This window comes from Aulonocara stuartgranti, assembly GCF_965226115.1.
Source record: "Aulonocara stuartgranti genome assembly, chromosome: 18".
Classification (NCBI taxonomy): Eukaryota; Metazoa; Chordata; class Actinopteri; order Cichliformes; family Cichlidae; genus Aulonocara; species Aulonocara stuartgranti.
This window is the reverse complement of record NC_138954.1, coordinates 12429729-12457035: the sequence shown is the minus strand read 5'-3', so window position 1 is coordinate 12457035 and position 27307 is coordinate 12429729. Positions and strand designations below refer to the sequence as shown.

The 27307-nt window shown below is 41.1% G+C and overlaps 3 protein-coding genes and 1 long non-coding RNA gene across 7 annotated transcripts in view; 1 reads left to right on the top strand and 3 right to left on the bottom strand.

Annotated features, from left to right (window-relative positions):
• Positions 1-13382, bottom strand: part of pnhd (pinhead) — a 55210-nt gene extending 41828 nt beyond the window's left edge. For both annotated transcript variants that reach the window (XM_082513120.1, XM_082513121.1), the window contains exon 1: positions 10263-13382. The gene's annotated coding sequence lies outside the window, so the exon portion shown is untranslated. The remainder of the gene's footprint in view (positions 1-10262) is intronic.
• LOC309693671 lies at positions 13189-13544 on the top strand. Its single transcript, XR_014272691.1, has 2 exons — positions 13189-13294; positions 13376-13544. It is a non-coding gene; the product is annotated as an uncharacterized lncRNA (long non-coding RNA).
• Positions 13545-14035: 491 nt separating this feature from the next.
• LOC309693665 (neurturin) lies at positions 14036-23200 on the bottom strand. Of its 3 annotated transcripts, XM_082513111.1 has the most exons (6): positions 23031-23200; positions 22429-22857; positions 19896-19960; positions 19648-19767; positions 16492-16801; positions 14036-15993 (listed from the first exon to the last, which is right to left on the bottom strand). In XM_082513111.1, the coding sequence occupies exons 5-6, from the start codon at positions 16772-16774 to the stop codon at positions 15551-15553; spliced, it is 726 nt and encodes a 241-aa protein (XP_082369237.1). In that variant the 5' UTR covers positions 16775-16801; positions 19648-19767; positions 19896-19960; positions 22429-22857; positions 23031-23200; the 3' UTR covers positions 14036-15550. The 3 variants fall into 3 exon arrangements, with proteins under 3 accessions (XP_082369237.1, XP_082369236.1, XP_082369238.1); XM_082513110.1 differs by lacking the exons at positions 19648-19767; positions 19896-19960 and having other exon boundaries at positions 23031-23199; XM_082513112.1 differs by lacking the exons at positions 19648-19767; positions 19896-19960; positions 22429-22857; positions 23031-23200 and adding an exon at positions 20301-20486.
• Positions 23201-25561: 2361 nt separating this feature from the next.
• larp6b (La ribonucleoprotein 6, translational regulator b) lies at positions 25562-27192 on the bottom strand (the record flags this gene model as incomplete). Its single annotated transcript, XM_082512324.1, has 3 exons — positions 26886-27192; positions 26624-26810; positions 25562-26509 (listed from the first exon to the last, which is right to left on the bottom strand). Exons 1-3 carry the CDS (start codon positions 26900-26902, stop codon positions 25562-25564), a joined length of 1152 nt encoding a protein of 383 aa, XP_082368450.1. The 5' UTR covers positions 26903-27192.
• Positions 27193-27307: the final 115 nt, after the last annotated feature.

Here is a 27307-nt window from a genome sequence, read left to right as displayed (position 1 = left end):
TTCACCTGAAAGATTGGGCCGCAAACAATAGAAATCTTCTTAACATTTTCTCAAAGTACTTTAAAGTAGTGGGGAAGGAGGTGAGATAAGCATCAGAGAGGAAAATGAATTGCACAACATGCATACCCCCAGTTCTAAAATCAGAAGAAAGCCACCAAAGGTGATTTAAATGGAGACACACTTGAATAGTTTTTTCACCTGGCTTTTGTCAGTAGTGAGGTCAAACTATGTAATGACTAAGTTATAACCGCAATGCGTTTTAAAGTTAGTTATACGAACAAAGCAGTTAGTCAGGTTGTGATTCAGCTTGTTAGGTCAGAATAGAGAGATTGGGACATGGTCTCGACTTAAATGGAGCTTAAAATTGGGACTGTACTTATCAGGGTTTTCCACTAACACTCAGCTACTGTGACTAAAAGGGTTTTTCTCCCAGAACTTCTTGGCGATTGGTATCTATGCCAAGGTTTAAACTTACCATAACACCATCAAACTGATACATGAAAAAATGGAGGAACTAATGAAACAATGTGAAGCATAAATTTATTACTAGCATAATTACGACAAGGTTAGAACAGTTTTTTCAAGGCAATTCTAAAGAAAGACAGAAAATCTTATTTCCTGTTGTCTGTTTTTGCAGAAATAAAATATTTCCTTAAATGCATACCTTGTGAATAGTTTGTTTTAGCCCTGCATCTGTTCTTCATAGAAAACTTGCTGGTCCTGCACAGATTTGGACCACATTTATTTTCCAGCTGATCAAATGGATCACAAGCACTTTTTAAGGCTGAAGAAATATAAGACCACAGTTTTCTACTAGAGTTGGCAAGCCACAGACATTCAAGAAGAAATTTAGAGCATACTAAAACATAGGTGAAACATAAATGTGCTAACGTGGTTTCCACTGCTGAGTCTGTCCTCTTATCTTTTGTAGTCACACTGGAGCTCTAGCTAGACTTTTCATTAGGCATCTCATCCTAGTTTCCATGTGTTATCTTGGGGATGTCTCCCAAATATAGTCATGAATTCTGCTTTGCAGTAAAAAAAAAAATTGAGCTCCAGTTCTTCATTTATCTTCACATATAATGAATAATGAAACTTGAGCATGTGGATCCAAAGCACTGGGTTTAAATGTATTTTGTAATGCTTTGTAATGCTGTTAGACTGGCATTAAATTAAGATTAATTTTTTCCCATCATAGGATGATGAGAAAAATCCTCTTCTCTGCAAGCCTGTGTTGATTTATGGGGTTTGTAGATAGCTTTCCTTGAAAAAAAAAAGTATTAAATAAACAAACAGTAATCCCCTGGAAAAAGTGGACTTAATATTGACAAGTGGTAGGTTTTCAGCTAGCTCCCAAAAAAAAAAGCGTGTTCGAACATAACTGGTGCTCTGAATCACATCTTTTATTGTTTGCTTTAGGCACTGGTGTCATAAAGAGGTAATAATAATCACAGTGTTTCCATAATCGCCATGTATTGTGGATACTACTAGGCAACACTTTAAGGTAAATATTTTTGATATATTACAGCAGATGATACTTGAAGTGAAATTGGTCTGTTTTGCAAATGTTCAGTCTACCACATCGATCCAGATTGTTGTGTCACTGCAGCTACAGAAATACGCGGCTACCTGTAGACATACGGCGCCAATTTTGGGAGTCAGCATTTGACTCGAGGCTTTTCAGGAAATATACTCCCATCAAGAATTTGTCTGTTCAGACTGTGGTTAACATTGGTAAGGTTGTCGTCATTTTGTCCAGCCTTATAGGTTTTTATTTTATCCATCCACTCTCACTTCGCTCACATATTTTATGATGATGGGATGATGAGTAGAACTGATAAATTCAAGAGAATTGCTAACTTGGTGTCTTTCTGCTCCCCTTTCTTGCCTTAATACATGAAATATATAAGAATTAAATACACATTAGTGCTTTCCACGCTCATAGCGAATGAAAATTACTATGCAAGGAGCTTAAACCCTCTTCTTACTTCTCTTAAACGTCACCATAGATTTCCTGACTCTTCATCTGTTCTAACTGAATTATTCCTTCTCAGTTTCATCTGTGGTGTGGTCACACAGAGTGTTTTAATATGATTTCATTTGAAGGATAATTCGTCATTTTTTTTAAGGAACCTTTTGCAAGGAAATATTGTCACAGGTAACATGCTGAGATGGGCTCCAACCTGCACCGCAACCGTGATTTGAACAAACCGTTAGAATGAATGAATGGATGAAATTTGTGTGGCAAATTTGCAACAAACAAATGTTAATATTAGACAGCGATAACATGAATACACACAAAATGCAGTTGATGATTTTATTTATTAATACCCCGTCTTGTGTAGAAAAGTATTTGCCTCCTCTTGTTAAATCATACATTAACTGTGATTAACTAAAGTTTTTGGAAAGCTCAGCTCAGTTTTACTAGCTACACCCAGGCCTGATTACTGCCAGACCTGTTGAATCAAGAAATCAGTTAGAGTATAACCTGTGTGGCAAAGGGAAGTAGGCTAAAAGATTTCAGAATGCTGCGTTCTAAAGAAACTAAAGAACAGATGAGAAGCAAAGTTCTAATTTCCAAGGTTTTGAAACCACATTGAGACCCATTATCCACAACTCATCCAGGAGGTCACAAAAGAACCCAGAGCTTCATTTAAAGAACTGCAGACCTCACTCGTCTCAGTTATGACCAGTGTTGATGATTCAACAATAAAATAAAAAAAAACATGGACACAAATGTTTTAAGCCAAAAAAGAACAAAGGTTCGTCTCACATTTACTAAAAAACATCTGATAATCCCAAAGACTTTTGGAAAAATATTCTGACAAGTCAAAAGTTGAAGTTTTTGGAAGTTTTCTGTCTCGTTACATCGGGTATAAAACTAACAGCATTTCATAAATGAACATTATATCAACAGACAAACACAGTCTGGGGCTGCTTTTCTGCTTCTTGGCTGAGATGACTTAATTGACGGAACCATCCTTTCTGCTCTTTACCAGAAAACCTTGAAAGAGATTGTCTTCTCAAGTCTCAAAACAACAAGGAGTTTGTTTTGAAGTTGCCTACTCAAAGTCCAGACTTAAAATCCAATTGTGAGGCTTTGGAACGACCTCAAACAGACCCGTCATACCTGAAAGCCCTCCAATCTGGCTGAATTAAAGACATCCTGTAAAGAAGAGTAGGCCAAAATTCCTCCACAGTGATGTGAAAGACTTATTGCCAGTCATCACAAATTGCATTTTTAGTTCTTGTTGCCAAAGGTGCCAAAGGGCATAACCTGCTATTAGTTTTACAGGGCAATTACTTTATCACTAAGTAGGTTTGGATAGTTTTTTTCTTCCCAAATAAATGAAATAATCACTTAAAAACCAGATTTTGCATTTGCTCAATTTATCTTTGTCTAATATTAATGATCTGAGGCATGCAAATGTGACAAATATGCAAACAAATAGGAAATCAGGGGAAAAATATAGTTTTTTCTCATCACTGTAAAAATAAAAATGTTGCCCTCAGTTTGCACCGTTTCAGGATCAAATGAACACTCAGACTGATGCTTTTCGCCCAACAAATGCAAATGGCGCGCTGTAGAAACACATTACTTCAGACCAGGTGGAAGCTATTGCAAAGTGATACCGCACCTATTATGCATTGTTTAGGAAAGTAAAAGCTCAGGAATGAACTCTTATATCACCGCTGAAAAAGTTCCCTTTAAGAATTCCTTACAGAGGACAAATTACAATTGCTAACACAACACTCGCTGCTCTTCTTCATGGAGTCGGCGCTGGTGTTGTAACTCACATGGCACTAAAAGGGACGCCGTGTCTTAAGACCTGTTATCACCCGTGAGCTGAACCGTGTTTACAAAAGGCAGATCTGTAAATGAGTCATGTACTTCTAGCTGATCCGAGAAGTTTTGGCAATGCTTGAAGGACAATCTTGTCAGAGAGGATTAAGTTCTGAGGTAGAAGCTGATAAAAGATTGTGATGCAGGAGAAGGGGGAGTAGTATTTTAATGTCAGCGAAGAGAGGTGAGTATCTATCATAGTCGTATTATATCCTTCCTTCTGAGCAGATTAAGTGAACAGCAGGTGCCACATAAAAACAGCCATCAAAACCAGAGTAATATTTATATGATCTCCCATAAAGAGGCGCCGATGATTCTTTATTTGTGTCATTTATTTCCTTACAAGGAATTAAGCCATTCCTAGGAGGCCAGGGAAAATAAAAATCACTTCAGCATTCCTATTTCAAGTATGAGACATTTACGAGCAGCATCCTCCTCCGGGATGGAAATGTTGTATAAATAAAGGAAAAATATTGGCCAGAATGAATGAGATGCAAAATGGTGTGGAATTTTAGCCAAATGCACAAACCCAACCTAATGATCTAGCATGGTTTTTTATTGTAAGTCTAGACACTAGACAAATGGCTTGTGTTTTTTCTCCGCGCTGATACCCAGGGAACGTTTGTCTGGTGACAAACACTTGTTTGTGTACTGCAGAGCTCAGACAGCAGTACTGACAGCAGAAAGCATCACAGATGTCGAGGAATTATTTCATTATGCATGAGCCGCATTCAATTTTGTCTCTTTTTCCTCCTAAATTGTAACTACATCTGACTCCTCCTCACTACATGAAGTTTAGATGTTCAGATTTCCATATTCAGAGCAGTTGAAGGATTTCTTTTCAAAGCATTTAAATTCTGGGAAACAGCAGAAGGACTAGAAGTTGTTTAAGAAAATGAAATATATATATCATCCCTATACTTTTTGATAACAGGTGTAAATGCAGCATGTCCTTAAAGCAGTTGGACCTCCCGGGTTTTTTTTACATTTAGATATAAAATCACATCATATACTGTTTTTTAAGCTGTCCTTCTTCTATATTCCACAAGGTGGGGCTGTGAAACGAGAAGGATGCCTCAAGTTCAGTGAAACTTTGAGGTGAAGCCTCTATGGCAATAAATAAATAAATAAATAAATAAGAGGCCACCTTGCCTCTGTAAATATTTAACAATAATAATATATGAATAACAAACCTTTTTATTATTTAAATCTGACAATAAATTCATTTAAAAAGCTTATTCGTGTGAAAAATAACAGTCATTACTTTATTAGCAGATTAAATCTGCAGACTAAATATCTAGCAGCAACTTCCTGTATACAAGACAAACAAACTGTAGTTTAAAATTGGGATTCATCAGTGTAATTATGACCCTAAAAAAAGAACATTAACATCTTGGAGCTGAAGTGTGCCGTAAGCTCATTGCTTCCTCTGGCCTTTCAGACCTACACCTTTCCTTTTTTCTTCCTCCCCTCCCTTTAATCCTCCACTGTTCCATCAAATCCCACCACTCCCAGTGATCACCCCACCCCAAAGCCCCTACAAAAACTCATGCACACTACAAACACTCACACACCCAGCATTGAAAAATAAACATCCCTGCACGCACAGGCCTTTTAATATCTGACTCAAATCAAAAGCATTTTAACTTAAAACACCTCTCCCCTGCCTGTTTAGTGGGTGAACTGTGAGAGAGCCTATAGTTTACAGATTGCAAGGTGTGGAGCGTATCCTTATCCAGATGGGAACCAATCACTAAATGGAACACTAAATAAACAAATAAATAAGAGCACCACAGCAAGTAGCACAGAGAGCATAAAGGAAGAATGCGGAGGCTGAGAAAACACTGTCAGCTTTACTGTCGATGCCTGACATATCTCAGCATGCTATCGGCACCGTTAATGTTCATTGCTGAAGCTCGCCCAGCTCTCAGTAGCATCTCTGCAGCGACATTCCTTCAACACGAACGAAACACTTCAATAGAACCTGGCTGACAAAGTGAGGTAGGCTAACAGCCGAGTGTTCACTGCTTGCAGAGACTCACACCGGAGGACATCACAAGCAGAAAACAGAACATCCCCAGTTCCATAAACTCACGCCAGCCTGCCCGCAGAATGGCCGTCATTAGCTTCAACAGCAGAGGCAGTGCAATCCAAGATCTGTTTAGAGACAGACGTTGCCAAATCAAGCCACCGTTTCCCCACTAGTGCAGTGGAATCAGCTCAATCCTGCAGCGGCCCAAGTGGATCTGGTTACGATATTCTGCCCCTCACTGTGATCATTTATGCCATATGCAACATAAACTAATCACAGACTAAGGTCTTTTCTGAAACACAAAGTGCGACAAGTGTTTTTCAGTGATCCACCGTATGAATGTAATGAATTATTAATGATTATTTATGTTTTAAGCACTTAAATATTTATGGATGTGGAAGGCAAAATGAACATAAATTATGAATGAAGAAGGATGTACAACTGCATTTCTATGACTCATATACATCGATCTCTATGAGAAAATGATTTATCCATGATCTAAAGTACCCACCCCCCAAAACAAATCCTATATAAATCAAGTAATTTAATTAAAAATATTAACGCCCAGTGTCTTAGAGTAAGCATACTGTTATACAGCCAAGAAGGGATTGTGCTAATTTGTCTTTGGAGAGTTCAGGGTTGCTCAGGAAGAGGAGAAACACCTGCGCGCTGCAGTTGTTCAGGCTGTTTTGGGTTCTCCAGAGTCATCGCTGCATCCTCCGTGCCTCTATCTTCCTCTAAAACTGTCTGAATTCACCAACACGCTGCAGCTGGACATGGGAGGGGGGTTGTAAAACTTTGGCATGTTTATTGTAGATCTTGTCAGTGCCGTTAGCAGCAACAGATGCACTAACACTATTAACCCCCAAAACACTAATGTTGACAGGAATATTCCGGGGTTTTCCCTTAATTCTGCAAACACAAACAATCGTCTGTTTCGTCTGTGATGACTTTCTCCAGCACGCAGACAGCTTACACATTGCACAAGAAAGGTCCAAAAAAGGCGACATTAAGGAGGGATTATTGCGGTTAAAATGGTTTAACTGAGCGTCGCTCAACATCTTCTTGGTTCGGTTTTACTTAGCTGTCGGCAGGAGGCTTCCCTTCTTTCAATTTAATTACCTCCCGCTGGCCCGAAGTCTAACCTTCTTTTAACGCTCCATGAAATCACACAAGGAAAAACAAATAGCTGTAATGATTATTTCTCTGAAAATGTCAAACCACGGTGCAGGAGTGTTACAGATTCCTCTAGATTAATCATACTTTGTGATCAAATGGGTGCCATGTGTCATTATGTAGTTTACATTTCTCACCAGTGTTGCTTTGATTAAGCAGCTATCAACATTTCTTTCCTGCAGGTCTTCCAGTTCTCTGCTGCGGATGCATGTGCAGGCGCTTTGGTTTGACGTCCATTTGCTGAAGTGGTAAGTAGCGGAAATATCTGTTTATGTCAGAGGTACAGATTCTTTTTCAGTGCAGCTATAAACATTTTTAAGCACATTTTTGAGGGCGCAGTGTATGAGAAGCGATCAGGAAACTGGAGAAAGAAAACAATGTAAATGCAACATGCATGAAGTTTTTCTCTTCACTCTGGTGGTAACTGGAGTGAGGAGTTGTCATTTCAAGGGTGAAATTCTTTATATTTCAGATCTAATTGCATCCAAATGTTTGAGGGTACTGTGTGTTTCATGCAACAGAGGCATGCACTTCCCTGCTATTCCTGAAGCTTGACTTTAATATAAGAAATCTTTCAAAATACAAACTGTTGAAATCATTTCACCCCCACAGCTGTAGTAAATACAGTAAGTCCCACTCAAGCTCAAACATGTGCTTGCTTGGCCAAATAAAACCCAAAGGGTTTTTTTTTTTGTTTTTTTAACTCACAAATATACAAAAGTTTTCACTGACCGTAATCTCTAAGAACTGTCTCTGTTCAGCTCTAAACTCAGATAACTGAAGCCGACTCCTCGGTTAACTTCAAATTCCTGCAATCACGGTGTACGGATGAGCTCCAAGAGGCGGCGTTGCCTCATTTAAACCCAGCAGAAACTTGTAGAAGTTTTGGCGTCTGGAGTTCGCTGGGATTTGTGTCTCCTGGGTATAACAAGCACTTCATGCATGTATAACTCAGGAAGAGCTTTTCCTGCTTAATTTAGTGGATAGTCGGAGGATGAATAATGGCGACAACACATTAAATTTTAGATATCTTGCAGCCACGGTGAAATCCAGAGTATAAATTTTAAGCAAAACAAGCACACCTGACATACATTACCATGATTTCTGTCCACTACAGCCTCACTGCACTGTTCATCATAATAAGTCCGAGCTGGCATCTGCTCACCATGCAGATACCTCAAACAAATACAGCTCTTGAATTACCTTCCCATGAGAGGTGTATTTCCAAAATAATACAGTATATACTACACTCGTGTTGCCACATGAGAAACCCTCTGACTTTAAGTTAAAGCCTACATGACAGCACAGATGCTCATTTAGAGTTTCAGGAACTGTTCTTAATTAGCTTCATTGATTAAACCACATTCCCTTCTCCGTCCTTTTTCCACGGCCATTTTTTACAGCAGGAATATCATCAGTAAACTGGAATAAAATAATGATGTTCCATTTCAGAATCCCAATAAGTCATAGCAGTGAACCCATTAAATAAAAATAGTAAACACAACTGTTCTTTACCTACAATAACATGAGACAATACCAATCAATCCTATGTCCTACAAAGTTCCAGGACTCCACCATAGAAACCCAATGATGTAGGATTTTTACCCATATTTGCTGATTCAAAACTGAAAACTTTCAGGCAAATGAAAGATAAACAGATTTTCCTAACATTTGTTTTACGTATGTAGTTATTAGCCCTTACCAACGATTACTTGTTGAAACTGTAGTTGGTTGGTTGTTGTGCTTGTGGCTGTTGCTGCACAGTGTCCTCTGGTGGACAAACTATGCAACACCAACACTGACAACTTAGCTGAAGGGTGTTTCTCCCGTCTCTCCTTTACTTTTTAAATGTTCATTTATTGGCTATTATAAATGCAGGTACTGATATAGCAGTACATCAGTATAGAGGTATTATCAGCCTCAGTCGAGCTCTACTTGGATAGCAGCAATGTTTTGATGTGATTGCTGTTTTTAGATTTACTATGCTGGCAGACACAGGAAACCTTGGAGAGACACGTATGGATATGCTGTCCGGGAGGAGCTGGGCTGCATGTGCAACAAAGCTAAACTAGACAAAAATCAATCAGGTAGGATATGGGGTGCACGGAAGTCTATGTCCATCGCCTCCAGTGCTCCTATTGTCACTGTCTTCTGCACCAAAGCAGGTAAAATGGAGTCACAGTCTCACAGAGTCAATGCTTCCCATCAGGACAAATAAATACCGCTGAGATTTAACTGATTTTGTGTTATACTGTGAAAATAAAGTGTTTGAGCAGTGTATTATATGACCAAACATACTCAAATGCTCACACTTAAATAGGGTTGGATTAAAGTTTGCTATAGCATCTTAACAAAGACAAAGTTCACTTTTTAAACACAGCCTCACTAGAGACTTATTTGAAATTACATCAGTTTGTTTGTAATTTCAAGTAAAAGCTCAGTAAATGCAAACATTACTTAGCCTATTGATGAAACAATCGAGCAATCAAGCTTAATGCTTTATTTAAAGTAACTACATTGGAGGGTATACCCCATGGCCTAGCCTACTGATCTTCCCAGCCATTCAGCTACAAGTTGTGGTGATGTGGATGCCTAAAACTGGTTGATGGTAATGTACAGTGCAAACACAGGATATTTGTATTACAAAGATGATACCTCAGTAACTAATAATAGATTTTGTCACTGTAGACCATAGGTGTCAAACTCTGGCCCGCGGGCCAAATTTGGCCCGTAGCCTAATTACATTTGGCCCGTGAAGCCATAACAAATTACTATTAGAGCTGGCCTACTGGTATTATACAGCTAATATATATATCGTTTAGTATTAAGCTTTGCTTGTACCATATTCAGTTTTTCAGCAAAACTTGTTTGAGTCCATAAGAAAAGACTCATTCTTAAATCTGGAGGAAGATTTTGTTTTTCAATAAATATTAATGTTAGCCCGCAACTTTGTTCCAGTTTTGAATTTTGGCCCACTGTGTATTTGAGTTTGACACCCCTGCTGTAGACAAATGCTGTTCAAATGCTCAGAGACAATTCTGAAGTCTTGTCAGTTTACTACATTTCAGCAGCTGTCCATGCAGTATTTAACTTGCAAGTTTAATTTTCCATGGCAGAACATTGCAGGCACACCAGAGTGCAATTATAAATGCAAACAATGCTGCCCGCTAATACAGGGATTCAAGGTATACAAAAGACAACAAGCCCTACCTTTCTGGATTCTTTCACTAATACTGCTGTTTGGTGTCTGAGTCACAGACGGGCACAGCTCTACTCAGCAGAGAAGAGACTACTATACATGAAAATCCAGTACAGAATGGGGCTTCCAGGTCAACCTTCAAGGGACTAAATTTAAACTAAAGGTATAGTATTTAGGGTTAGCTAAGCTATATTGCTGCTGTTTTACATATGTGGTATACGTTAACAAGATTGTCACTGACCAAATTTAACAAGCTAAGCTATTAGTTTAGCTAGTTAGCTATTTTTTTTGCAGTGTAGTCTAGTTAGCTAACAGTTTTGCAGTGTAGTTTTTAGTCTTGTACTGGAAGTAAAACCAAACCTGCACTTAGTATCATTTTGTACTACTGCTGCTACTACTACTACTAATAATGCTTATTATGTTTCTTATTCTAAACAGAAAATGAGTAAACAAAGACATCAGTCAACATTTCGAAGTGAAAATGAAAAAGTTAGGGGATTATTTATTTTACATCAGAAATCCTTAAGCTGTAAAATAAATAAAGGGCCCTTTGTGTAAAAACCTTCCCATGAAAAAGGTTATGCCCATTCTGTAGATTATCCAGTATAACTGGACTGCTCTTTCTCATGAATTCTCGTGTGCAATGTTTTCTGTTTGATTTTTCAATGCTACGAGCACAAACAAATTTATCTCCACCTACACTGTATTTAAGTGGAGGCAGATGTTGAGAAGCTGGGTAAAACCAAACCTAAACTTTCTGCTTTTCGAAATACTATCGGGTACTGACAAAATTTGTTTTGTTTTGTTTTAGTTACAGCACAGCGTTGAGATAAGCGTACTTTTTAAGGGTATTTCCCTGTAAGAAAATGCTCTTCAAGTGTTAAGAAAGCATTCTACTAAACCAAAAGCTGCATGGTGGTCAAAGAAAAAAGTAAGGTTGTTTACTTCTACCTGAAAAAGTTTACTTCTTGAGACAATGTTCTGGGCTTGGAGGGATGCATTTATGCATCTTAGAGAAAAACATTCCCTGAAGACTAGCTTGCTTATAAAGAATTGTGGGATTTCACTGAGAGGATTATTTGATAGTGTTTTAAATTCTCCCCACATCAAAATCTCCTCTTGACTACTGTTTCTGCAGCACTCTGCCCCCAGGGTCTCCACTCCCAGTCAGTTCCTACTGATAACTTTAAAACAGGTCTCAAATTTACAGTTTAGCTTATTTCTAGTTGGTTAAACGGTTTCTCAGACTGGAGTAAACAATAGATCTTGCCGGGGATTATGTTGTCCCTCAGATTTACACGTCTGAATTATGATGTTGTTTTTTAACGGCAGGATGGTGTTTGATGCATTTTTAATACTCTTTTGTTTAGTTTTTGTGAAGTGCTTTTCGAATGTTTTGACAAAAAACAACATTATAACCACAGTGTTTCATATTGAGATGAAGACCGGCCTTACTTTCTTTATTTTCTAAATCTCAATAACTGAAAGTAAATACATTCACAGGCAGTACAATGTTTGCTGTTTTGTTACTCCCTGTCACTGTCTGGGTGAAAGCTCTGTGGGCTGCCTCGTTCAGCACCACAGAGCTGCTATAACAGATTACAGTGCTGTGAAAAAGTATCTGACTCCTTCAGATTTTGTAGTTCTTTTGCATATTTGTCACACTTATAGGTTTGAGATCATCAAACTAATTTTAATATTAGACGGAAGATAACATTCAAAAATTGTTTAATGATCTCAAACACGTCATCTCAAACATTGTAATAGTAGACTACACTAGTAGGATGATGTCTGTGCATTATTATGCCGGTACTCTGGCTTCCTCCCACAGTTTAAAGACATACAGTTAGTAGGGTTAGGTTAACTGGTGATTCTGAATTGCTCATAGGTGTGAATGTGCATGTGAATGATTGCCTGTCTTTTTGTGTTACCCTGCGACAGGCTGGTGACTTGTACAGGGTCTACCCCACCTCTTGTTTTATGGTTGCTGGGATGGGCTCCAGCCTTCCCGCAACCCTGAATTAAACACGCCTTAGAGAATAAATGGATGGGCAAAGATAACCTGAGTACATACAAAATGCATAGAAAGACTTACAAAGCCATTTCTAAGTCGTTGGGATTCTAAGGACCTGCGATGAGACCCATTATCCACAAATGGAGAAAACTTTATGCGCTGGTGAACCTTCCCCGGAGTTGCTGTCCAACCAAAATTACTCCTTAAGCACAAGACTTGGGGGGGAAAAACATGTTCACTGACCAGACAAAAGTGCTACTTTTTGGAGGGTTTGTGTAAAACTAGCCAGCATTTTATAAAAAGTCATCATCCCTAAAACAAGGTGCTACTTGTGTAATGATCTAGGACTGCTTTGCCACTCAGGGCTTGGATAGCTTAGTGTAATTGATGAAACCATGAACTCTGCTCCACAAAATCCTGAAGGTGAATGTCTAGCTGTCATTTCATAAAGCACAAGCACATTCAGTTAGATTCAGCAAGACAATAATCTGAACATATCAACAAGTTCACCTCTGAATGGCTCAAAAGAATAAAAGGAAGGTTTTGGAGTGGCCAAGTCAAAGTCCAGACCTAAATTTGATTGAGATGCTCTGGCACGACGTTAAACAGACCACAAAAACCCTCCAATGTGGCTGAATTAAAACAGTTAAAACAACAAGAAAAAAAGTAGGCCGAAAATTCCTTCACAGTGATACTGTCACGGACCCGGCTCTGGGGACTCGGGGTCCGTGGGCAGTGGGGACTGTGACTATTATTGTTATTGTTGTTATTATTATTATTATTTGGTGTGTTGTCTGCACTGCCCCTATGCACATCTGTATGTAGGCAGGTATGTGTGTGTGTGTGTTTTGCCTTTCTGCTGTGGCCAAGTTACAGGCACCTTCAGCCCTGGGGGCGTGGTCTAACTTGAGGGCTGGCCACACCCGAAGTCCTGGCCGCACACCTGCTCCTCATCTGGGCTCGTCGGGGGAGCTATTTAGATGAGCGATGGAGCTTCCACCGACGCTGGATTATTGCGTTTGACTACACGTCAGTCTTCAAACAAGTCAAGTGTGAGTGTATGCCTGCTGGGATAAGTGTTAACGGCTGCCTCTATTGTTTTCCCCTCAGGAGGAGTGTGGGACGAGAAGGAGCAGTGAGCACGGGGAGTGCAGGGACACTGGGGCAGAGAGCACTACACGGGGACTTTTGGGAAGAAGACACTACACGGGAGTCTGGGAAACTGGAGATTTATTGTTGTTTACTTCACCACCTTGTAAATAAACACTGTTGCACTGAAGAGTCCGGCGTTTGGGTCCTATTTCCCCATCTTCCCACGGTCTGCCAGCCAGACCGTGACAGAGACGAAAAACTCATTGCCAGTTATCATAAATTCTTGATTGTAGTTCTTGCTGCCAAGGGTGGCACAACCACTCATTAGGTTTAGGGAGCAATTTACTTCAACATTGGGCAGGAAGGTTTGTGTAGCTTTTTTTTTTTCCCTTTAATAAATGAAATGATCATTTAAAAACAGAATTTTCTTTTTGCTTTCACAGAGCACTGTATACAATATCATGACAGTGGCGCTGCATATTTAATCTTTATTTCTTGTAATATGATCATAAGCCAATCCTGCCTTCACCAAAGACGTCACCTTCTGTTTGAAATTTCTGCAATTATCAAGAGGATGATACATTGAAAGTTTATTGTTTTATTTATTTTCTATTTTAAATACAATCTGAGTACAGAATATTTGACACCCCCAAAATCAGTGACTTGGGAGAAACGATAAACATCCATACGTCTGAAATTATATTTATTCAGCAGTCAGTATAGAATGTAAGATAAACATTTTTGGCACAGTTTCTTAATGATGATAAGCTGTCCCATTTCTGTGTGGTAATCTAAATAAATATGCAAAACCATAATTTATTTCCCAAATAAATACAATAAGAACAACAACAAAAAGATGCACCGCATCTCCATTTCACCTTCCCGGAAAAAAAAAAAAGTCAAAAGGGAAAAAAAACCAGACAGACATAATGTGTTTTTACTTCAGCCAGTTGCTATGGGTTCAAACCAAATAAAAATCGGCGAAGGTGAAAAAGATGCTTAATGATTCATTTCAACAGCTTTTTCTCCCCTAAAAGTCAACCAGGCAATACAACAAAGGAGGCATTTGAAGGGCCAGTGGAAGGCTGTACTGTGGGTTTTGGATTAGAAAGGTTACATGGTTTTATGGAGAGGTGCGAACATCACTTCAGATCCCAGCATCTACTTTGCCAAGTTTTTAGTTTTTCACTAAAACCATTTTTCTCTTTTACACCTGCTTCTCAAATTAGCTAATGACCGTGCAAGTGTAAACATTCACAAATGACACCCAGAGACAAAAATGAAACGGGTTATATCACCGGCAACCTGATACGTGCGATGTTTATGAATGTAACTTTGTGGATTCCCGCGCGTGTTGATTTGACTTGGTGTGTTATGGCAATTATTTGGGGAAAATAATTCCTGAAAATTATGGGTAATTGTGTATTTTAGACTGGGGTATTTTGAGAAAGTAGAACTCAAGGGAGCAGATGTGTGAAATGTTTAAATTGCTCTGTTGCTGTTATTCAACACAAATCGACATACACTGGAGTTTTTAACGTGAGCATGAAACCTGGAGCTATAGATTTGCATTAGCAAATTCTAATCAGTAACACTTTTTTCTTTTACCTGTGTAATAACACTGCAGTTAGTAACATTGCATAGAAGTAGGGAACCAAAGTCATGGCCTGTAATAACAACACGCTTTAAGCCAGATCACAAAACATTATAATCAGGCCACGAGGCTGAAGTGTCCTGTGATTAACACCGGTGGGAATGAAGTCCAGTTACAGCACTGATCTGGTCCCCTACAGCTTATAAATCATAATCTGTTTCATTTACTACTGAAATATGACATCACAAACAAAACCTTGCTACATTGTTGTTACACCACAGTTTACAGTGTTACTACATGGATAGAAAAGATAAAAACTTGTGATTTAAGCAGCCATTGTCTGCCTTTGTACATGTCAAGTCTTGGTGTCCACGTGACACTGTCTCAGCTTGTGAAGACTGATGGTCAAATGCCATAGTCTATCTGTCCAACAAAAAAAAAAAAAATTATTATTTTTTAAAAAAGCTGCTTTGGAGCATCCAGGAACATATTCACATCTTCCTCTCATTGAGTTTATACTCCATAGATTTTCTGTTAACAGCAACCATGACTCTTCCATCAGAGAGAGAGAGCAGCATAAAGAAGTCCATATCTCTGGGTCATACACATCCGCAGTTCTTTGCAGATACATTGTGTATGTTCTGATAGCGGCTGGGGTTTACTGTTGTGTCCAGGATGGTAAAGTCCTCAAATGCAATCGGTCGGCAGCAGGGCTGAATGCTAACTTTGTCCCTGCGGCCCTTCTCTCTGAAGCCCACTGTCATCATGTGCTTCATGACCATGTCATAGTTTTCCCGGTGTTTATCGCATTTGCCACTGCAGTAGCGCAGCCGCACAGTCTCTTCGCTCTTATATTCGAGACCCAGTTCATTAACTTTCACTTCGAGCGTCCTGACGGTGCACGACTTGGGCTTTCGGGCCCTTTTAGTCCTGCGGCCCTGGGTCTTAGCAAGCCGCCGGCTCTTCCTTCGCTTAGTTTCTAGCACAGTTCCGACCATGTGCTGAAGCTCGCCCTCGGTGAAGCTCTGCAACATCATGGTAACTGACAAAAAAAGGGGAATAAATCAACAGAAAGTGTTATTGACAGGTCATGAGGTGGGATTATCTGGTTTCTGTGTAATTTTGTGTCTAACATTTTCAACAATCAGAAGTGTCAACAGAACAGATGGCTCACACAGATAATGCACTGACGTTGGCATGGAAATCAAAGTCAGGTGCAAACAGAGGACCACAAAAATGTTATCTATCGTAACAGCAACAAACTATCCTTATCAGCGCTAGCTAAACAGAAAGTGTTTAAGTTCCACAGAGCGAGGTTTGTTGATGAATGTCTGTCACTGTTGCAATGTGAGGTAAAAAAAAGACCATCATCTTAGAGGTTGGAGATGTTCTGTGGAGAACCGGTGAACTATGACCGGTGCTAACTGACATCAGTGTGTGAACAGTTAAACCTGCTCCGTAAGCAACAGAGTCAGGTGCTGAGTGTTTTGTCGGAACCCTTTCACAAGCTTGTGAAGATGAAAACTACAGCTTATCTTACACTCTGAGAGGAAAGATTTCATGTCGTCTGTTGAGCGTTTCCTCCGATGCAGATCACCCATCTGTTGGGGCACTGGCCTTGATTCTGAGGAGGGCGATGACGATGATGGCGGTGAGGTCTTGGATGCTGATTCTAATAATGCAGACGGTCTCGACGAGGGTGAAGATGGATATTTTGTGTTAAGCTTGAACTGTCTGATGGTGGCCATGTTTCTAATGAGGATGGTGGACAGGGCTGCAGCACAGAGCATGAAGGCAAAAGTAGCACCTTTCCATAACTTCATCTTAGAACGTGGAGGAGCATTGAAACTCTGCGGAGAGAGCGAGAGAGAGGCAAAGTGTGCAACATCAGACATGTTTAAACAGTCACGCCTTCAGCCATGTACTTTTGAACTTGTCACGTTAAAGCACAGACACATCAGTGTCGAAATTGCTATATCTACCACCATCACATTGCTGCGACCTTTCCACAAATCTACTTCTCTCGAGTGAGGCTTCTGCAGCGGGGCTTTTAATTTACCACCGGTTTACTTTCTCTGATTTTGCTGCCAGCTCATTCTCACTATAAGTGAGGTCACGATCTGTGAGCTCGACATCACTCGCTGACACCCAAGAATGCAGATGTGTGGGAAAGTGAAAAAAGTAGAAAAAAGGAAAAACAACACGACTGCCATTCCTTATTTGAGCTGAAGACAAACGGGATGCAACCCCTGCAAACCTGCAGAAAATAATTTATAAAAATACCTGATGAGAATGAGCATCTGAGTCGCCTCCACCCCCAATTTCTAAAACCTCCCCAAAAAACCTTTGAAAAGAGGGAAAACACATTCCTTCCTTTACAATGTCTCAACCACACCTATTTGGAATTCTATGTATGATAGGACGTGCAAGCTTGTATACCCTTTTATCTTCCCTCCCTTCCAACAGATGCAGCAACACTGCAGCCACAAAACTCAATTTGGAGGACTTATGTGCCATGTTTTCTTTTTTCCCTTAATGTCAAACCACTGGTATATATATTTTTTTTTTTTACAAGCCCACTGCTTTGTTCTCTTCACATCTTGTCAGCAATGAGCAAAGCATTCCCCCAGAGCCGGAAACAGTACACTGGCAGTGACTAACAGCAAATCCAGACCAGCTTTAGAAAGTGCTTTGCCAGGCCGGATTCTGCAGGGGAATGTATGCAGGCAGTCGGATTGTTTACAATGAGAAAACATGTTGCATGGTTGCCCGATATTTTATAGAAACAAAACTCTAAAATAAGTGTTTTCTCTAAAAGTCAGCAACTCCTATAGATCACAGGACAGAGACAAAAACAGTAGGAGCATTGCAGTTTTCTCATGGTGGTTGAAAATTCCCTGCACTCCTCTGCATCTGCGTGATTCGGACAACACAGATGGAAAATAGAAAGGGACTGTGCGCATGAGCTGCAGTGGTGCAAACAGCATATAAACAGGTATAACCAGTCATATCAGCCAAAGCTTGAGTCATCACTCATAATTCCATATGTGTTTGACGTGGTAAGCGGCTTCTGCACAATGAAGGGGTACGACGACAATCATTTGAAAGTCAAACATTTCACCTAGCAACCTCAATTGACACACAGTCTAAGTAAATCAAACATGGAGGTGGCGTGGTAGCTGTGGCCGAATGTTACTCACTGACTGGCCATATGTCTGACGCTTGTTTCTCGCCTGCGAAGGCCTCAGAAGTTATATATGGAGGCCTAAATGGGAACTTTCATTTTGTTTCTTTGACCCCAAACCCTAACGGCAGAGAGCTCGGTCCACCAGGCATTAACTTGTGGAATTCTCAGTTTAAATGAAGCCGTTTTCTACTCTACACAGCTAAGGATGAGAGCTTTGTTTTCCTATGCTATTAATAGGCCAATTTTGGGCAGTTATTAATCCATGGAGTTAGCGATTTCACATGGCAGAGATGCATCGGTGTCCTCAGCCTCCGTGGCTCATCCTGATAAAACAATTACCTCGTAAAGAACAGATAAGTCTTCCACTGTCTCTGCCACTGGATGGAGATTCATCATCAAGCACTGATCTCATGTCCCTGAAGACACTTTGATTGTCATAATTGCACCACTCAGAAACACATTAGTCACATCTGCAGTCAATTGGCGCCAATAAAAGTGCCAAGGATCACACTGCAGCTTGTTCAGATGTTCACGGATGATTAATCAGCACAGACATTTAATATGTGTAACTGGCCCCCACCCCTGTGGACATATATATACACTTACTGATAGAGAGAAGAGGCACCTGCGTTTTCTTGGGAGAGCAATGGATATGTAAATGAGTAGCTGACTTCCTGAGGACAAATACTGCTTTTTTTCGTTCCCTAGCAAACAGAGAAGAGCAGTAAATGCAGAGAGGATATAGTGGAAGCCCTTAGGACTCTGTAGCAGAAGGAAAACTCATCCTCAAACAGAGGTATAAAAGTGCAGATGACTCGCAAAAACAACTAAACCAGCTCCCACACAACATGTCTGGCCCTCACAAAGCATCATGATATGCCCATGCATGCTCCAGTGTGTGCATATGAAGGCTGGTTGATTGTGTCAGGCCCAAAACAAAGGGATAAAATCTTCTATTTACGTCGAGAAAACAGTCTGAAGCCATGGAAACGGCCGGAAATGAGGATTTTGTGATTCTAGAGAGAGTGTGGGAGTGATAGCACACCTGACATTTGCTCTGGGCCATATGTCACCTGAAGAGCTACCAGCAGAGAGAAAACAGTCCCAGAAGGCTCTTAACGTGTCTGAGGCAAACCATGAAAGTGAACTGTTCATCCAGAAATGCTTAAGTCTGTCAAAGCCATTCCCGAGACATTATGTATTCTCTAACGCATGCATGCACGCATGGCGCAGTTGGAGGCCGATCTGCAGCGATCAACTGAGCTCTTGTTGACGATCTGAAAGATCGCATTCTTTCAAATGACACAATAAAATCGACGTTTTCGGGGAATAATTGGGTCAGTGGCCTTGGTGCTTCTAAGCTGGTGGTAATGTAATTATATAGCAGCATGGCACCCGTGTCAAACCCCTCCTTCTCTGGCCAGAAGGAGACACTCAACAGAATGTCACAGCCTACGGATGAAGTAGAGATCTGTCAAAATGGGGATAAGCGGCGTTTGTGGTTTTTACTTTTGAATGAAGACAGCAGATAGGGGGGCTTTCCTGTCAGCCAGTCTGGATCGAGACCAGTGAGACACGGTCATTGTGACAGAAGATCACAGAACAGCAAAAATGAAGAGCGTCTTTGTGCTGGAAAAAAAGAAGCAGATACCAACTTCAATGTCTCACCATGCAGCAGCATTTGTTCCTATATATTCTCTAAATACAGCCTCTTCTGTTTCACCCTGTCTCCCTTTCTCTCTGTGACTCATACATACCATAAACACACACGTACAGCAGTTGCGTGGTTTCACTCTTTCCCAGTCATCTGACGCATGCTTGTCTAGAAATTTAGACAAAGTACAACCTTCAATTGTTGGCCAGACACCCACTTCACTTCTATGGTGTACACATGCTAAAATCCATCACATAAGACTAGATTATCTTTCTTATATCATCTTGCTGTTTCTTGATATCAAGAAATCTCTCCAGGTCTAACCACAGTGTGTTTGCCACTGCATAAACGTGAGGCCTGTGCCTACAGAGCACTGTTAATGCACCGTGAGTTGCGGCTTCGCTGGAGCCATGTGACTGGCTGTTTCTGTATTACTCTGAACACACCCCGTAAATACCTGCACTCGTAAGATAGCAGTAGCAAACCAAAGAGTGGGAAAGGCACCTACTATGTTGCTGCAAAGAAACAACGTGCTTTTTGGAGTCCTAGAGAGGCTTTGTCTTGTCTTTTCCCTCTTAAGTGACCATCAGGAGACCTGGGGACAGCTAGAGAGTGCTTGGGGAGGTAATAGGGACATATTCCAAAGATCAGGGCGGGATTAGCACTAATGCCTGCCGGCTTTATCTGCAGTCACGTGGGTTAACACCTGGCTGCAGTGTTGGTGGCAGAGCACAGGTCTCGCTCTGTGTGTGTGTCCGTATTAATCCGTCAGACACCTCTAGCTCAGAGGTTAGCCCAGCATGCAAGGTCCACAGAGAATGAGCACCTGCAGGCTCTTCCACCACTAAATCCCAACCTGCCCACAAAATGCCAGAATAATGAAGAAGCAAAGTGACAAACTTGGTGAGCCAGCTTTGTTGTGGTGGCACCAGGGTGGGCTAAGAGGTTGTAAAATAAAGTGGGATTTCAGAGCCAGGATTGGCTGTTCTATATCCGGCCCCGGTTCTAATGCAACCAAAAAAAGCCTGTGGTGTAATTTTGCTGGTAGCCACATCGGTTGGCTCGTGCTCTGTCACTCAGAGACCATGGGATAATCAAAACAAGCCTGTTCCTTGTTAGCTAGAAAGCTGATGTTCATTATTGAGCAAAAAGGGAAGCTTTTGAGCAATGCCGGAAAAGTTGTGACAATTTTTGGTCACATTCTTTGAATTTTAAACACGATTCTGGTATCCTTTTTCGTCCACTGGATTTGGGTAAGTGGCTTAAAAAGTTTCAATTTTATTTTAGAAGGCCTACTATCGGGTCCCCTGGATTAGATACGGATTAATCCAGTGACCCAACGGCTTAGCACGGAATCGCACAACTCATACCTATTGCTGTTAAAGCAGGATTATTGAGGAGTGAGGTGAAGGTAGATTTAAAGATGCACATTTGACACCTGTCTCAGTATTTCTGGCCTGTGCTGTTATGGGAGGAGAGAGTCCAAGTGCAGTGCAGACATTTGAATCACCCTTTTGATGTGAAGCGATTGCATTATTCTTGGCAGAGAAACACAACGTTGCCTCATTATTTTTTTTATGTGCGTCTCAGCTACTTTCTAAAGAGTCTATCCTGGCTCTTAATCTGTCTCTGTCGGATCCTCTTTTAGCACAACAACATCACCTCTAAACCCATGTTAAACATGTTGATGTTGCTTTTACAAAAGGCTGGCGGCCATCTGGCACACACTGAATACCACTTTCGAATATGACCCACGCCAGCAAGCACAAGCAAGTACAAACATCCAAAATATGTTGAGATTTTGCATTTATTGACCATACTTTCTTTAGGCTAGCAGTGTCTGCATTATATGCATGCAGCACGTATGTACTGAGGCAATGAGGAATAGTACATGTGTTCAGCTTCCCCATCAGTTTATATGAGCAGCTTTGGGAGGTTATGAAAGTTGAACAGCTCAACTGACTTTAGGCTTAGCCGCTATCCCTCCTCTCGGAGCACAGCCAGATACAGTATAATCTCCATGTATGATATGGGCTTAGTGCAAAAGGGATCATCAGTTCAGTAAAAAATGCCAAGGATGAGTGTCATCAAGCGCCTCTATTGTGATCCTGATCTTCTTAATTATTTAAACTATTAAAGGTGCGGAAATCCCTGAAATGATTAATACAAAAAAATAATTAGCCAAATTCCCAGTTTCTTATCAAGTCTAAGTAGGGAACTAAGTTTTTTTTAAAGGAGCGCGTATTTAGAGTGCACTCATGCGTTAGAATGAGGCAAACCACCATGTTGGGCAAATGACAGGCAAAGAAAAATATTCCTCCCTCGCAAAATAAACTCTTCTGAGTGTTGAGAGGTTGCAAGAAAATCAGAGTGCTAATTTATTTTTCTTTTTGCTCTTCCAACAACACGGGATACCCCCTTTTGCGACCAGTGAGCGGTTACTGCTCTGCAAGCATTTTGTGACAGGCCGTAGTGCGCTATTGTCATGTGGCTCTACCGAGGAGCCACTTATTGACACGGATAACGTGTGTTTTCTGCCACCCCAGCACTTGGAGAGCCATCTCTGTCAGCAGCACCTAACGCCTTCCTCATAAGCTGCTGGCTTAGACTAACAAAAGAAGATGTGGTGTCCTTACCGTTCGGCCGGCTAATCCAGACTTAGCTGTGTGGCGTCGTCTTCAGCTGACCTCCACAGGCGAGTGCTGGCTGGGTAAGTCCATCATCATCACAGGCGAGGAGTGAGGACAGTACTCCTGCTTGTTTTCTAAAAATCATCACAACTCCTTGTGCCTGCAAGTAGGGGAGGTGTCCTGACTTGATTCAAGCCAAGGGTGTATTATTCTTCCATCATATTTGCACTTCCATAGAAATCTTTTAAGTTGCAAAGATCAGAATCAGCATTCCTCTGAATATAAGCATGCATTTCATGGCATTCAGCCTTATCCATCCAAAAAGAGGAGAGCTGGATGTTTAGAGAAGCCACTGAGTGGTCAGTTTTACTTCAGAAAACTCATGTCTTCATGCTTCCCCATACAGAACTGGTGGTCTTCTTTGCAAACTTGAACCTTAAAATGGGAGAACAGAGCAGAACCAGGGTACGGTGGCATGTAATAAGCAGATCTTAGAGATTTCTTTACTTTTATCACATCTGTTGTGAATTTCTGTGAATTTCTGTTGCCTTATGATTATTTTTTCTCCAAGGAACAACACCGATGAAGGATAATGCACATTTCCTTACCCTTTTTTTTCCAGCAGCAGGTCTCCTCCTCAGCTCAAGCAAGAACAACTCTGCGGGTCGTGAAGATGGGTTAGGGTGAGGAGGGAGAGTGTAGTTACCGTAAGTGGAGCACAGAGCTTCTCCGATGCCTCCGAGTGCCTTCCCCTTCAACTCATGCTCCTCCTCCTCCATAGTTGTGCTTGTGGGCCGAGTCGGATTACTCCTGACATGATAATCTCTCTCCAGAAGCACTAAAGGATGCTTTGGCCTGAGTAAAGGCTTACATTTACCTTCTGCCGCAAGAGAGCGTGCCATCTTAAGCAGGCAATTGGTAATAGCCTCAAATGGGCAGATCAGTGCAGTTTAGCGGGGTCTGCTAAAACGAGTGTCTTCCAATCTTTTAGTGGGAATTAAGAAAGTTCACAATTGGTTTAAAGGGGGCTAAGACAACATAAACTCCGAGTAAACAGAATTATCACAGCAGAGGTATTTCATGATAACCCAATCTACAGCTGGCTGGAGATAAACCCATTGATGTTGTTGTTCAGGATCACATCCACATCCCCTCCAATACAGTATTTTAGCCTTGAGTGGCAAATGAGGAGCAGATGGTTGTGTTTTTGGAAGGTATCAGGCGCTCCACACTGTAATCTAAATAAATACCCTAGCCACAGGGGGAAATGCTTCAGGTGTGTGGGGTCAGCGATGTATAAACAAACGGCGATCAGTCGGGAGACAACTGAGGGGGATACGCGAAGCCTCACAGGTGCTGTCGTGGAGCGGGTTGCATTAACCTACAGGTAAACAGGATGTATGATCCAGAATCGTTTCTGGAAATAAAGCAGCACAGTAATAAAGCCAGCACACCAACAGGAAACTAATTATTTGCTAACAAATATCTCATTCTCACAACATGAGTCATTCAGATTTCCTCAGGCCAAATTATACACAAATCAAAGCTCCACAAGAGGGGTGGAGATGTGGCCAAGTGTGAAATTTCTAAGACTTAAAATTCCTTCATCGTTGCGTGGGACAAACCAAAGGAATCTTTGCCCAAAGCTTTGTGTCGTTTGTGTATCAACAGATATTATTCTAAGGTTGTTATCACAGTGACCTGAAGGGGTAGATATTTCTTTTAGCCCAAAAGTTCAGGCAACGCATTTTAACACAACCCTCAGCAACTTGGAGAAAAGCAACAGAACAAATGAAGAATGGAAAAAAGAAAACGTCTTTTCATTACAGTCGGCAGGTGCAAAATATTATTATTACACTAACTTATTTAACAGACATCTCAATAACTGGCCTGAACAGCCTATGTAAAGACATAATGACTTCCACCTAGCAGGGAATATTGTGCTTTTCCAGCCTCAAAAAGGAGCTATCTGCACACAGACATTTCCTAACATCGGACAGAAACATGCCTACTCTGTACATATTGTTCACAGATGTGTAAAGTTTTCATAGACCTGCCTCAGCTGCAGCATAAACCCAACAGCTGTTAATTGCTAAATCAAGCCAGATACAGTACGAGTGAAAGGCTTGATCTGTATACACGAAAACGTCTCGCTCAAAAAGTTACGATTACATTAGTCACGAAGACAGTCTGACACATGAGAATACTCGAGGTGGGGGGGGGGGGCAACATAGCATGTTTCCAATTTCAATATGATAGAATTCCATACACGTTGTGATTGAATCTTTTCCACTAGGCGTGGATAAGTGAAGAAACACATTTTGTTTAGTTTTGGGCAAGATTTTAAGGAAGCCCTCAATCAGTAACACTATAAACAGACCATTCCAGTTGAGGTGTCATTAGAAAGGCTGGAAATAAGGCACAAATGTTGCTACTACGCACGTCTTGCACAAGACGTGGTTTGATGATTGGACAAGTAACCTTTCGCCAAATGTCATCTCGGCGAGTGGAAAACTGCTTTTTAGAGAACCAAAATCTAAACAGAAAACGATGCACTCAGACAATGAGGGCCTTTTATGAGTGTTTCATGTTGAAAGACAAGCCTTCTGTCTAAGGAAAGCGGTAAAAAGGTAAATCCATCCCTGCCAGAGAACAAATATACAATACAATTTGCAGTTGTGAGCAGACAGGCTGAGGCCCCAGAGGTGCAGAGGCCACTCAGGTTTCAAAAGAGGTGTGCACAGACTCTGAGACACTTTCATTCCAGCTCTTAAAATCCTGAGTTTGGGTTAAAAATTTAAACTTCCTGCTAAAATGTATTCAATTCAATTTAGTTTTATTTATATAGCACCTAATCACAATAACAAGGATTCAAGGTGCTTTGTATTGTAAGGTAAAGACCCTGAAATGTACTGATTTCAATGTACATGCTGCGTTTGCAGTGTGTGTGAACAAGTGTGAACGTGGCTAAATGCTGCCCCCATTTGTCAGTGGTTTATAACTACACCCCCCCCCGAATGAACAAGGTCTTAACAATCAAGATGCAAACATTTAAAGAGCGTGTGCTGTTTATTGCAAAGCAAATATTTTTGCTTCTCAGCTTTTAATTCAAACATTTTTTTAAATAAATCTGTTAATGTCACTTTTTCCGAGGGAGGTCGAGCTGTTCCCGGTGCCTCACTCTGAGCTGAAAACCACTGGTGCCATCGGGGCCAAAGGGCTGACGTATTACCCTCTGAATCGAGCTGGGTGCGTTCGGGCGCCCGGTCTCTTTGCGGTTCAATTCAAGGGCCGCTAGTTTACGCTTGAGCACCCACGGGCTCTGGGAAATTTCTTTATCGCAGTCTCCAGAGTTCCACGTCATCCTACTGTCACTATGATTCCAACCAGGGAAGGACTGGCCATTGCAGCTGCTGGAAATCGGGTCAACATTCAGCGGTGCAGGGTTATCCGTGGACGCGTTTGGCTGATGTGTGTCTGGAGGTTCATCAAAAAACGCAGTGGGTGAAGAATTCTCCTGCTGGACTAAGTTCTCTGGGATTTCAGGTGGATTTTCCTCCTCGGGAAGGATTTGGCTTGCTTCTTCTGGGGATTCGTCCTCAGTGAAATGATGCATTGACTGGAATCCCATAGGTACAACACACATGCCTTTCCCGTTAGACTTCTCCTCTTCTGCTTTCAGGGCACTGTAGGCCTTACGAACGGTCTCCAAACTGTCAAACTTGATCACCGCACATAAGTGCTGGCCAAGCTCCTTGTGACGTTTCCCGTAGCACTGCATATCTGCGGGAAGCTCCCTTCCAGGTGGCAGAATCTGGAGTGAAGTAACTCTGCCGTAAATGCTGAACTTTTGGAGCACATTCTCTGAGAGCGCAGCGGGCTCCGGGCCTCGGGCTGCACCGTCGTCACTGCTTTGCTCCTCGGAAAAGTTCCAAGCGAGGAGGTGCTTGCTGGTGGGGGAACACATCAGCCATTTGGGAAGCGGCTCTATGCGCCTCACTTTGGTGGACTCATCATTCACCTCCAGAAGGTCTGAGTACAATGCTCCCACCAGAGTCATGTACCAGTTTTTGGTCAGGGTCCTTATCTGTGGCAAACACGGGCAACCTCAGCTTTGTTCGTATTTTACTGGATTGTTTTCATTCAAACTGCTGGAATGTAAACACCACAGAAAGCACCAAATGTTTTTTGTGTTTTGTACCTTTTTCAAAGAAGTGAGAAGCTTGAGACTGACGAAACCCTGCTTGTTCTTCTGCACATGTTTGAGCAGGAAGCCGTCCTCTGCCAGGTGGCTGTCAGAGAAGAGCTCCTCCAAATGGGTTTTGATCTTCAAACACAGCACCTCACCTTCACAGTCATCTTCACTTTGGAAGCGCAGTTGATCAAATCTGTGACAAACGATTCATAATCAGCAAGCAACTTCAAGAGAAACATTTCATTTTGTAAGTTTTAGATTTCCTTACCTAATCAGATCGCTCATGGTGTGTCGTAAGGATTGTGATAGCAGAGCAATAAACTGTTGTCTTTGCTATTTCCTTGGAAATGAAAGGCAGCTGTAATTAACACAGAATCAAGCAACTGTTCATATGAGCACAACAGCCTCAGTTGGTTTCTAAGGAATCCAAAAACAACATTTTGTAAAATGCTATAGCTGAAATTCCACATTACAAAATTAACTTCCACCAGCAACAACAGCACATTTAAAAACAAAGAGAGCAAAAAAACTCAAACAAAACGAAATCCCAAAATGAAACAAAAAAACCCATCATGAGGACAAACTGTTTGTTGCTATACAAAATATTACCAGGGCTACAATTAAGGGCCACTGTGCACAACAGAAAAACCAGCAGTTAATCAGTATTACTATCAGCACTTAAATCATTAG